This window comes from Scleropages formosus, chromosome 13, assembly GCF_900964775.1.
Source record: "Scleropages formosus chromosome 13, fSclFor1.1, whole genome shotgun sequence".
NCBI lineage: Eukaryota > Metazoa > Chordata > Actinopteri > Osteoglossiformes > Osteoglossidae > Scleropages > Scleropages formosus.
The window spans coordinates 24,954,909-24,966,475 of record NC_041818.1 but is presented as its reverse complement, the minus strand read 5'-3'; the positions used below and the strand labels follow the sequence as shown (position 1 = coordinate 24,966,475).

At 47.7% G+C, this 11,567-nt stretch overlaps 2 protein-coding genes across 4 annotated transcripts; one reads left to right on the top strand and one right to left on the bottom strand.

The window, feature by feature from the left end:
* Positions 1 to 1,912: 1,912 nt before the first annotated feature.
* On the top strand, positions 1,913 to 8,045 carry stard14 (START domain containing 14). Its single transcript, XM_018733829.2, has 6 exons — positions 1,913 to 2,290; positions 3,283 to 3,430; positions 4,085 to 4,188; positions 4,311 to 4,428; positions 4,600 to 4,652; positions 6,556 to 8,045. The coding sequence occupies exons 1-6, from the start codon at positions 2,120 to 2,122 to the stop codon at positions 6,769 to 6,771; spliced, it is 810 nt and encodes a 269-aa protein (XP_018589345.1). The 5' UTR covers positions 1,913 to 2,119; the 3' UTR covers positions 6,772 to 8,045.
* A 46-nt stretch (positions 8,046 to 8,091) lies between these two features.
* On the bottom strand, positions 8,092 to 11,289 carry pdzd11 (PDZ domain containing 11). Of its 3 annotated transcripts, none has more exons than XM_018733832.2 (6): positions 11,250 to 11,289; positions 10,570 to 10,686; positions 10,156 to 10,296; positions 9,923 to 10,021; positions 9,593 to 9,653; positions 8,092 to 9,264 (listed from the first exon to the last, which is right to left on the bottom strand). In XM_018733832.2, the coding sequence occupies exons 2-6, from the start codon at positions 10,660 to 10,662 to the stop codon at positions 9,230 to 9,232; spliced, it is 429 nt and encodes a 142-aa protein (XP_018589348.1). In that variant the 5' UTR covers positions 10,663 to 10,686; positions 11,250 to 11,289; the 3' UTR covers positions 8,092 to 9,229. The 3 variants fall into 3 exon arrangements, with proteins under 3 accessions (XP_018589348.1, XP_018589347.1, XP_018589346.1); XM_018733831.2 differs by having other exon boundaries at positions 8,094 to 9,264; positions 10,570 to 10,671; positions 11,250 to 11,286; XM_018733830.1 differs by lacking the exon at positions 11,250 to 11,289 and adding an exon at positions 11,147 to 11,243 and having other exon boundaries at positions 8,094 to 9,264; positions 10,570 to 10,671.
* Positions 11,290 to 11,567: the final 278 nt, after the last annotated feature.

The window sequence follows — 11,567 nt, the reverse complement described above, 5'->3', positions numbered from 1 at the left end:
TGTCAGCGCTGCGTAGGGACTAAGGGGTACCAACTCTCAGATGTCAGTTTTGTACATTTAGGGTAAATTAGGGTAAGTATCTTCAAAGGTACTATAGCAGGAGCAGGGTTTAAAATCCAAGTCTTCAACTATAAGGCAGCACCTTTAACCGCGACGCCACCTGCTGCCTTCTTAAACCCATTGGTGTACAAGCTAATATTTAGGGTTTCAGACTTTTCATGTTATTCGTTCCCAGTTGGCAACATGTACAACAGAAACACGGTTTGATGTCAAGTGAAAGGGGGAGGAGACTTTAAAAAAAAATTCACTTGGGGTAAAAATAAATCTGCTTTACACCCTGCATTTTGGAGACAGGCTCCGCACTACCGTACCCCACACTGGACAAGTGGTTATTGGTAAATGGATGGATGGATGGAGTGTTGGGGGGGGGATTAAAGTCCTCATCTGAGGGCTTAAGAGCAGGATGTTGAGCCTGTAGCTGTTTTCTAACTCTATAACTGCTCTACCTGTAGCTCGATACCCTTTAAATGAGCGCTTTGTAAGTCCCTGATGCTGCTCATGGGGGGGGGGGGTTTGCAATGTGGCCCTTCAGGACCTCTCAGAAAAGCTCCTGTCCAGTGCCAGCTCCTGCATTCCTCTCCTGCACCACACACGCAGCCCTTGAAAGAAGTCCAAGACGTTGGGAACATAGTACTATTTACCCTGCTTCGCAAAACAAAGTCGTTTTGCTTACGGAAGGTTCTGGACGCAAACGAGCTCGTCAGACCCGTCGTGCTGCAGGAGCCATTGCCAGCACTGACGAAACCCGAAGGCACCTCGACCATTCAAGCCGTCTTACTCCGAATAGGGCGGAGATCAGCATGAGAAAGGGTTGAGCAACACCTGTGTGGACCAAGGTAGAGGCCACACCTGCGAGGAGTGTGTGACTCACAAAGAAATGCAAAGGCTGAACAGACCTGTAACGCCGAGTTTCAGCGGAGACTGAGCAAGCTAACTGAGCTCGATTAACGGATCTTCGCCGGGCGCTTTATTCGCTCAACACGGACACGGCAAAGTTATCATTTAAAGGTGAAATTCTCCTGCCTGCTAATGAAATAATTAATCTCAGCAGGTTTAATAACCACTCTTCAACGGTACATATCTGTTCCCTAAAATATCTGCTCACCGGTGGGTCTGGGGTTCGAGTCCCACTTGGGGTGCCTTGCAATGGACTGGCATCCTGCCCCGGGTGTGTCCCCTCCCCCTCCAACCCTACGCCCTGTGTTGCCGGGTTAGGCTCCGGCTCCCCGCGACCCCCTATGGGACAAGCAGCTTCAGACAATGTGTATGTGTGTGTGTGTGTGTGTGTGTTTGTTTATTGAGCCTGGGGTTTCCAGCGCTATTCACACCAGTAGGAGCTCAGAAAGGGTTTGATTCAAGGGGGCGGTGGAGACAGGGGTTCACCTTGGGGGGTTGGGGTCATGTCACTGATGTGTTATTGATGGTCCATTCCATGAGTGTGGACTGCGAGAGAGCCCTTTTTGAGGTCTGAGGAGGAGGAGGATGATTATTATTATTATTATTATTATTATTCATTCCTATCTGTGAAATATTTCAATCGGTTCTTCATTCATTTTGATCTCAAAAAAGACAAGGAAGTTCATACAACACTGACTTTTGTTTTGCGCAAGAAACGTGCAGTTCCCATCAGTGCGAAATGACGAGCTGTGTGACGAAGACGAGGACGATTATTATTATTATTATTATTATTATTATTATTATTATGTTGTTGTTCTTCTTCTTCGTGTACCCACCTTTGTTGCATGTCATCAAAGACGTTCTGAACACACACCCACACACGTGTTCTGCAGGTCTCGTCCCGGAAGAGGTGTGTGTGTGAGAGAGAGAGAGAGAGAGAGAGACTCAGTGACTTTTGGCAGGTGAGGAATGTCACACAAAAATCCAGTTTGTCTTGATCTGACGGTTCGGGCTGTTTCATAAGCGCTCGAGCCCAGGGGGAACACACACCTGGCTGGAGGGTCACCTGTGCGCGAGGACACCGGTCGGTCGCTCGGGTCTCGCTGCGGAGCCGCTTTTAGTAAAAAGCCTCAGTTGGACGCCGAGCGACATCATCATCATCATGTCGGAGGTGATTCCGGACGACGCGGTGTTTGCCGACTTCAGACGGCAGTGTCTCTCCACCGAGAACTGGATCAAGAAGTACGACAAGAACGGCATGGAGGTGTGGGTGGAGACCCTCATGGCCACGGAGAACAACAGGAACCAAGGGCTGAAGGTGCACAAGATCAAGGTGAGTTCCAGAAACACCAACACAGCTTCGTCTTCTACAATGTACCTACACTGAACAAGATCAGGTTAAGTTCTAGAAACATCTCAACATTCACTCAACAAACACTGAGCACCAGGACAGCCAGGCACAAGAAAAGTTTCTTTCCTCAGGCCATCTACCTCATGAACAGCTAAATACAACTAAATCCCCCCTAGAGAGTAAACCAGTGCAATACGCAACGCTATTTTATATTTATATCTGTTTATCATATCTCTTACACTCCCTTGCATTTGTATAAAACATACCTGTACATACATACAATGTCTAGTGACTATTTTTGTATATTGGGTACTTTATATTTTTCTATATTTTTATCCTTCATTGACATCCTATCTTCTTATCTGTCTTGTCACTGTCATTCTATCTGTGCTGTGGAAGTTTCTGTCACCAAGACAAATTCCTTGTATGTGTGAACATACTTGGCAATAAAGCTCATTCTGATTCTGATTCTTCTTCTTCCATAACATACCTACACTGAACAAGATCAGGTTGAGTTCTAGAAACATCTCAACACTCCCCTTCACTTCCTGTTTGGTTCTGTTACTTCTGCTGCCATATGTTTTGAAGGTTGAATTATAATATTTTCTTTAAGGTAAAGTGAGGGCCGCTAACACCTCGTATCTAGGGGGACAAGATGTGTCAAATTCCACCTTCCTCACTCCACAAACTATAGGCGTCTCCTTGTCCAACACGATGATTCTCATTCAGTGTAAGAGTGACTCACCTGTAAAGGTGTGTGTTCACAGGGACATTTTTAGTAAGGCTGTTGCTGAGTGTCTATGTGTGTGTTGCTCGCTGCTCTGACTCGTATTTGCAAGTTGGGTGTTCTTCACATTTCACCCCTTTAAATGTGTCTCCGGGACAAACGGTTGGTCCATCGGGTTGGACGCGGCACAGAATGACTCATCCTGGCTCTCTTTTACTGACCACTCCTCCCGTCGTGTCGATCGCAGTGCTGCATGGTCATCAAGGACGTGTCGGCGGCCACCATGTACGATGTCCTCCATGACTCGCAGTACCGCAAGAAGTGGGATCCCACGGTGCTGGAGAGCTTCGACATCGCCCGCCTGACCGCCAACGCCGATGTCGGCTACTATGCCTGTGAGTCGCGCCGCCCGCCTGCCGCACCTCCATCCCCAATGCCTTTGCCCCGTCCCCAGATCCAGTGCGCCACTAGTTCCCATCATGCACTAGGCTCCTTATTACCTTGGATTCTTTTATTTACATTCATTTATTTTACATTATTTATTTAGCAGATGCTTTTCTCCAGAGCAGCTTCCAATGAACTCTATGTATCAGGCCACACACCTTATTCACCGTGGTGACTTCCAGTGCTAGATGCACTACTTACACTGGGTCACTCGTCCGTACACCAGTGGAACACACACTCTGTCACTTACACACTGTGGGGGAACCTGAACAGCATGTCTTTCGATTGTGGGAGGAAACCAGAGCACCCAGAGGAAACCCACACAGACACAGGGAGAACATGCAAACTCCATTTCCATACTAACTCACCGTACCATTTCAGTCATCGACCCTTCAGCCACATGGTACCAGTTGAGTCCAAAAGCACCAGGTGAATGACTGTCAATAGGTTGATCAAAGGAGTGCGTTCACCTAGCAGCCCATCTTGCGCCTCGCTTTCCTCTGGTCCATCCCGGGGCATCGTGGACAGCAGGGTGATGCTGCAGAGTCAATTTCCTGTGGGCGTGGTCTTGCTCCGTGGTCACCATGACGACCTGTTGCTTTCAGGGCTCTGCCCCAAGCCGCTGAAGAACCGCGACGTGGTGACGCTCCGCTCCTGGATGGTGACGGATGATGAGTACCTGATCGTTAACTACTCCGTCAAACACCCAGTAAGTCTAATTGCTAGGAGCTCCCTGTCCACCCCCCCCCCCCACTGGATGACATGGCAACAGTAACCAAGTACATTGGAGATGTGTTAGTGAACACGGGCGCTTGCTGTTCTTGCTTGCAGAAATTCCCTCCCCGCAAGGACCTGGTGCGAGCCGTTTCCGTCATCACGGGCTACATGCTGAAGGTCACGGGGCCGAGCAGCTGCATTTTCACCTACCTGTCTCAGGCCGACCCCAAAGGTGAGGCTCGGCTCTCCCTCCCACTCCTGCGCAAACATGGTTAGCGTGTGCCCAGTGTATTCGCTAACTGCTCCCACGATGCAGTTTACACGCGTGGGCTGGTGACGTCTCTGCCCTCTGAGCCCCGTTGACTTGGTCCTCACGCTGACCTTTGGTCTCTTTCTTCTCCAGGATCCCTTCCAAAGTGGGTGGTGAACAAAGCGTCGCAGGTTGTGGCTCCCAAAGTGAGTGTTTGGCCCTTTTGCTGTGCTGATTGCAGGATATTCAGCTCTTAAGTACCATGTGAGAGCAGCTGGTACAAAGTGGTTAGAGTTGCTGCCTTTGGACCCAAAGGTTGCAAGTTTGAATCCCACTTTCAGCTGTAGTACCCTTGAGCAAGGTACTTACCCTGAATTGCTCCAGTAAAAATGACCCAGTTCTATAAATGTGTAAATAATTAGTACTTTGTGTTGGGCCTCTGTATGTGTGGGGTGGGGGGTTCTGAACTCTCCTGCAGAAGTTCAGCAGCCATTGTTCAGGCTGGAAGAACTCCTGAAATCCGCATTTGGATTCGGGTTCAAACCCGGGAAGTTTGTGTGTTCTTCCTGTGTTGGTGTGGGTTTTCTCCCACCACTCAAAGACCTGTGCGGTAGAAGGCTGTGGTAAACCACTCCTGTACCCTCCCCTACTGGGACAACCACGTGAGGGGTCTCCGTGGGTCCACTTTGACTGTAGGGCTCTTAGCCTGTCCTATAAATGAATGCATATATGAATAAAGAAATTTGGGGCGTCGGGTAGAGCAGCCCTTTGGATCTGAAGGTTGCAGGTTCAAATCCCTCCTACAGCTGTAGTCCCCTCGATCAAGGCACTTACCCTGAATTGATACCGGCTGTATAAATGGGTAAATCATTGTAAGAAGCTTAGGAGAGGAGTGTCTGCTGAACGAGTAAATGTCAGAGTAAACTAGAAGCCTGCAGAGTAAACTTATAGCCTCTGTCTAAATTAAATTTGGAATAAATTTTTAAATTACTGAAATGGTTTTTTTTTTTTTTTCTTTTTCCCCCCCTCGTTCACCTGTGAAGTTTCCTTTGAAGCCTGTAAGGTGGTGAGAAATGTGCGCTTCAGTGATGGAAGCGGTGAGCTCTCAGTCCAAGGTGCGAGGTTTCACGTGTCCATGATGACAATGGTCACCCACTTCATTTACTGTATTTTTTTTTTCACAAAGTGATCTGAAATGGAAACAATGTGCAGCTGTTGAACTGGTCCGGCTGGTTTTTCGGTCTCATTCAGCATGACTCGTACAGCCCAAAACCGTGCATCTAGGGCATGTTATGAGAAACTGAGATTCGTGTCCATGACCGAGCACTTTTACCGCATTTTCCTCCATACGCTTGTGTTACAGGTTCTCAGCTGAAGGAATCTGATATTTTTTTCTGAACTTTTTCTTGGGTTACGAAATAAGATTCTCTGGCATACTGGCTCATGAACATAGGAGGGACTGTGTCCCTACAGCAGGGGGAAAACAAATGTGAATATTGCCATTGATGTCTGTTGAAACTTCTGACTGATGATCAGGGATGTCCACTGGGGAGGACATGTTAACCTGGGACACAGCTCTGAGTCCTAATGAGGTAACGGTCAAATAACTAGAGTATAACCGGCCGGTACAGTGAGATCGTAGTCGACTTATGACGACCGTCGGTGTGCTTTTTGCGGTTGGGGAGGGTAATGGAGCTGGTTGACCATTGTCTTCTTGTTTCTGACCATGGGGAGAACATCCAAACTCCAAGGAGGTGGATCCTGATTTGAACCCGGATCTGACACCATAGCCCAGGAGCTCTGGGGCACCAGTGCTACCTGCTGAGCCACCATGCAAATATGTGACCGGAAGTGGAGTTAATGGAGGGGAAGTTCCCTGACGGTGTTGCACTGTTACGTTAGTTTACCGATGTACCATATAACTCAGAGGACAGTTCCAATCCATCCACAGTGACATCGTGTTCATGTGGGTTCACAGGGTACAGCAGGGGGCGCAGTGATTAAGGAGCTGCTGAGTCAGCTGTCATAGCAATATATTTCTGGTGAAGCACTCAGCGGTTAAAGGTGCACATTTCAGTGTGTCTCACGTGACGTCCTCTGCCCATGCAGGTGCTGAAATGTGCGCACAAAGCGGGACAGAACTACCCTGAGTGGAAGGAGCAGAACTCCCCCAACCGCAAGCCCTGGCTGTACCCGGAGCAGAACGACCTGCCGCGGATGGACCCCTCGGAGCTGACGATCCAGCGCGCGGACTCCCTGGAGAACGTGGACGAGAGCTCGAGCCGGGACCCTCGCGAGAACGAGGTGGCCGAGGACAGCAACTGAGAGCGGGGCCGTGCGCCGGACTGGAGCCGAGCTCCCTCCCCGGCATCCCGGTCTGGCTCCAGTACCCACAATGCATCTCTTTACCAGCCAGGCTGTGACCGGCGCAGACGGTTAACATCACCGGTGCCTCTAGCTGAACCGATAGCAGCTCCACCGGAGTCTGTCAGATGGAGATCCATGAGGCAGGTGCTACTGCTGTCCCCGGGGAAGCGATTTTGTAAATGTTTACGTGGTTACGGAACTCGGAAAACAACACAAGGGCTCCTGGAGAAAGGGCTGCGTTTAGGGCTCTGGAACCAAACATGCATTTTGACCCATTGCTAGAACTTGTGCCTTGTTCATATTTCCTGATGATTTTCTCACTTGGTCATTCTCTTTAGACTAACATTGACATTGTGGGGGGGGTGGTGTGGAGCTCAGGGGATTGACACTGAGTGGGGCAACTGTTAATATGTTAACTGGATTAAGAGCACGTATGTAGCGTTCATATCAGATCATTTGTGGACTGGATTTCTCTCTGGTAGTGTCAGCGTTGTGACTGGTTTGAACTGGCTAGAAATCTTCAGAGACACAAGGAAGTGGCAGCGGCATTCCTGTCCCGTCCGGCTTGTCCTCGCTGGACAGTGTCAGAGCCCAACGTGGGTGTTGTGTCTGAGCTCAGTTTGGTTGTGTATAAAGAATATTTAGCAATAAGCTGTTTACTCTGAACAAACTTGAAGCCGGCTCATCTGTCACGGCACAGAGGTTGCGCAGGATTTGGTGACGCTGATCTCGTGGGGCTCAAGAGTCCTTCACAAGTCCACAAGATCAGGCGAAATTCTGTCCAGTCACATTTATATTCATTTACTTCTCCCCAATACTGTAGTTTGACAAACAGAAAAGGCACAATGAAGGCATGATATAGCAATGGAAGACAAAAATTCAGCGAGGAACTGAACTTTTAAACCCCAGACTTTTTGCACTAAGTGTTTTGACAGAGGTGCTGGACCTGCTGTCATGTTTCCGATTGCTATGAAATCCCTATTACGTTCGCCTGAGGTGGCCGTCGCTTTAGTTCCCCGTTGAGAAAATCTTGTACTAGGATTGAGTGTCAGGAAACAGGTTTGATGGCTGTGTCCTCAGAAGAACTGCCTTTGTCTCAGGTTACCTCCTTTATATGAATGTATACCAATGTTACTCAAGTTAGAAATGTATATACATACTTATGATTTTCATTGAAAGACAGACACTGACTTATTTATTGTAAAATTCAATAAATGAACATATGTGATCAATTTTTGGCTTTACTGTGCCTTTAAGAAATTCCAGAGAATTGTGACCAACAAGGTAAAAGAGGGAAAAGAATGCAAGACAACACCAAGACAGAGAACAGGAAACAAATTCAATGCTGCAGATCAGTATCTAGTTCCTTTGTGTACAAAACAAACTGCAGGCCAAAGCTTCATTTCTGTGTCACTGTACTAATGTTCATGGGATCAAAACATGCACACACTGAACAGAATCCTCACTGGGACTTACACCCATGTTATTAAAAGCACTGCAGTCTACCTGTAGAACAAGGGACATAGTTGTGTGGACAGCAAGAGTAACTATAACACCATTGCTTAATGTATAAATGCTGGGCAATTCAGTACAAAACATACACCCCACCTTCTTAGTCATACTACATAGGTGTCAGTGCTAGAATGTTCCATCACGAGAACCAAAATTAGAAACAGAAACCTTGAACTATTAGTGTCACTTTTTCTCTCAGTAGTTACTATAGTAGGACCTGAGTATTTACCTAATGACCTACAGAAGTGCTGGTACTCTTATCCAGAACATCTAAAAAGGATGTCAAAGTTAAAATCTAATGCCCCACTACACACACTAACATGATAAATGTAAAATGAGTGTTAAGCTGCCATATGGTGTAGCATACTTCCTCAAGGCAACTTCACTCCTGCTCCTCTCTCTATAGAGAATGAGCCACCAAGGGTTTTATCTCTGCTCCGTCCTGACAGATGACACACTCACCATAAGCAGGCCAGCTCACAGGTTGTGCAACAATGATCTGGCCCAATTAAGGGTGTGCACACATACTCAAATACCCATTTCTTGCGCAAGAAGTCTCTCCAGAGCGATTGACTACCTCCACAGGGCCTCTACATGCCAGCAAGGCACTGAATTCCTGAATAGATATGGTATATCAGAGGTCCAAAGTGTACCGCCTATGACTGATCTCTCTGGTGACAAACGTTTAAGAGGTTCATGATTAACAATGGGGCTCGTTGCCAATGTATTTAGTTACGCACGTACATACGTGTGTGTCTGGAACAATGGCTGTGCGGACACTGTAGTGCTGATAAGGAAAAGAAGCAGTTGCGGGCAGTTGCCGATGTCATCTGTCTCCCCAAAGCCACCTCGCCTTCTCTGACCAAGAAACAAACCCTCCCACTGCACTGCGATACGACGCCCTCTAGTGGACAGTTCTCTCCTTCTGCCGCTGGTAGTCTGAAGAAACAAAGAAAATTCAGTAAGATCACAGCAAAACAGAACCAACCAAAGTACTGGACAGTAGTCTTGTCTCATTCAGATTAAAAATAACCTTTACATAGTAAAATAAAAGCAAGGAAAAAAGTTTTCCCCATTTTAATTCATCCACCACATTTACTCTTAGAAGCTGATCAAGGAGTTGAGTACGAAATTTGCTTGTGCGCAGATGTTGACACGAGTCGCTGAAAACGTGACACAACTGAGCATTCCGACATGATTGAGTGGAGGGATAAACCACGGACACTGGACCCAAGTGCAGCCGGAGAGCAACGAGGGAAACACTCACTGTAGGGGAAGAACCGCACCCGCATCACGATTTCTCTTGCTGTCTTCAGAATCTCAACTGCCTGGTGGTTAAACACGCATGTTATGTACAGCCTCATTTACAACTTTCACATTAATTATTAAAACAAAAAGGCTTGAATTTAGTGCTGAAGCATTTTAAGGAGTAACTTCATACGTGCATTCTCTTTGAAAAGTAGTGGACAACTGCAAAGCACTATATAACACATGCATTTCACAAGAAGCACGCACAGAAGAAGTTGTCACGATCCTGAAACCCAGAGTCATGTGTCGGTAGACTGAGGTATTGGGACCCTGATCCCCCAGCACTCACCCGGGAGTGCTCGATGTCCTGGAAGTCCACATCGTTCACGGAAAGCACCTGGTCTCCTTCCTGAAGGCCAGCCCTGTGGGCATCCGAATCAGGGACAACCTATCCAGACAGGGCAGACACATGGTGGTGGTCAAAATCAGAAGGAGAGAAAAAGAGAGGAATCAAAAGGGCAAAAAGGGGCACGGAGACATAAGCCACAGTGAAGAGCAAACACAAGCGAGCAGGGGCCGCACCTTGGAGATAAAGATGCCGAGTTGGGAAGCCTTCCCTCCGCGAATGTTGAAGCCCAGCTGTGCTCCCGGTGGCTTCTTCAACACCACGGTGCGAGGCAGAAACTGCGTCAGCTCATTGTTGTAGTCTGGGTGGTGGATCCGCTGCTCAGGTGCCAGGAAGACGTGGAAAGCAAAGAGTTCACAAACCGCTCATCTCTACTTTCAAAAGCAGAAAATATGACACTAGGTGGGGGAGCATGTCACTTTCACACTAATTCAGGTAACCCTTGGTAGTTACATGGACAAGATGTTCATGAGTGAAAATTTTAAGGTGGTCGCTTATGACAAACATAAGCTTAGCAACTCAATCCACAAGTGTCCGCGAGTCATACTGCCCGAGCCTTTCCATAACGTGGTAAAGATGGCCAAACATACATCTTGGGGTGCGATCCAGGCTGGAGGATTCTCGTAGGAGGGAAGGAAGACCACGGGAAGCTGGTAGTCATCATACGGGATCTTCTGGTCCATAGATGGGTGCTGAAAGCCAATTCACTAAGAGGAGTTACTAGGGCAGATTCACAGAAAGAACAAAGATACAGGCAAAAGATGAAATGCTCAACAGGTGACACCTGGCTGGCTGACTGGCTGGAGTATGGAGGTGGTATGTAAATAATCATTATAATGTGTAGTACAGATGTTGAGGTGGGGTTGAGGGGGGGCTGCAGTACCTTTGAGCCTAAGGTCTTATTATTGACAGCTTCGTCATCATAGCAGCCAAACTGGGCTGCGTTGTAATCTGTTATTAACAGAGCATCTGACCACACAAAAAACTTGCCAGACAGAGTCACACGAGTCGGGTGCAGAGAGTCACTCACTGTCACTGTCAGTTTACCACACAGCTCGTTACCCAAACTGCCCCGCAGCACTGCGAAGCTAACTAGCAACCGAGTAACTTTCAGCCACGTCCCTCTCACTGCACTTTTTCCAACGCGTCTCTCGGCCCGACACTCACCAAATTACTCAGATAAACACAACGAACCGTCCACAGCTCAACAACGTAATCCTGCAAACGTCCAAATTGCGTATCACTATTGGGCCAGAAGACGCGCTCTTACCTAGCGGAAGTAGACATCCGTGAGGGCCACTGAAGCCCCGCCTTCTTCCTGTCACCTGACAGGTCACATGACAGCAATACGCCGGGCATGTATTTATTTAACTGCATATGTACGATTGGGGGCATGATTAAAATAAGTAAACAGGACGAATGTTTTGAGGTTGTTCTTAACACTGGTATCCTATCTTATAAACATTTTTATCGTTAGCTACTGACGCTGTTCAGGATTGTTATAGCGTCTGCAGGCTGTTGAGTGTGGGCAATTTATTTTGAGAGGCATGTGGCGCCCCCTAGCGGCGATGTGAAAATATGGGCAGAA

Excerpts from the sequence above, each read along its gene's own strand:
- stard14 (XM_018733829.2), top strand. The coding sequence starts at position 2,120 with ATGTCGGAGGTGATTCCGGACGACGCGGTGTTTGCCGACTTCAGACGG. Across the intron at positions 2,291-3,282 it reads TGAAGGTGCACAAGATCAAG|TGCTGCATGGTCATCAAGGA; the intron begins GTGAGTTCCAGA and ends TGTCGATCGCAG. Across the intron at positions 4,189-4,310 it reads ACTACTCCGTCAAACACCCA|AAATTCCCTCCCCGCAAGGA; the intron begins GTAAGTCTAATT and ends TCTTGCTTGCAG.
- pdzd11 (XM_018733832.2), bottom strand. The coding sequence starts at position 10,662 with ATGGACCAGAAGATCCCGTATGATGACTACCAGCTTCCCGTGGTCTTC. Across the intron at positions 10,297-10,569 it reads CCTGGATCGCACCCCAAGAT|CGGATCCACCACCCAGACTA; the intron begins GTATGTTTGGCC and ends GCACCTGAGCAG. Across the intron at positions 9,654-9,922 it reads AGGACATCGAGCACTCCCGG|GCAGTTGAGATTCTGAAGAC; the intron begins GTGAGTGCTGGG and ends TTTAACCACCAG.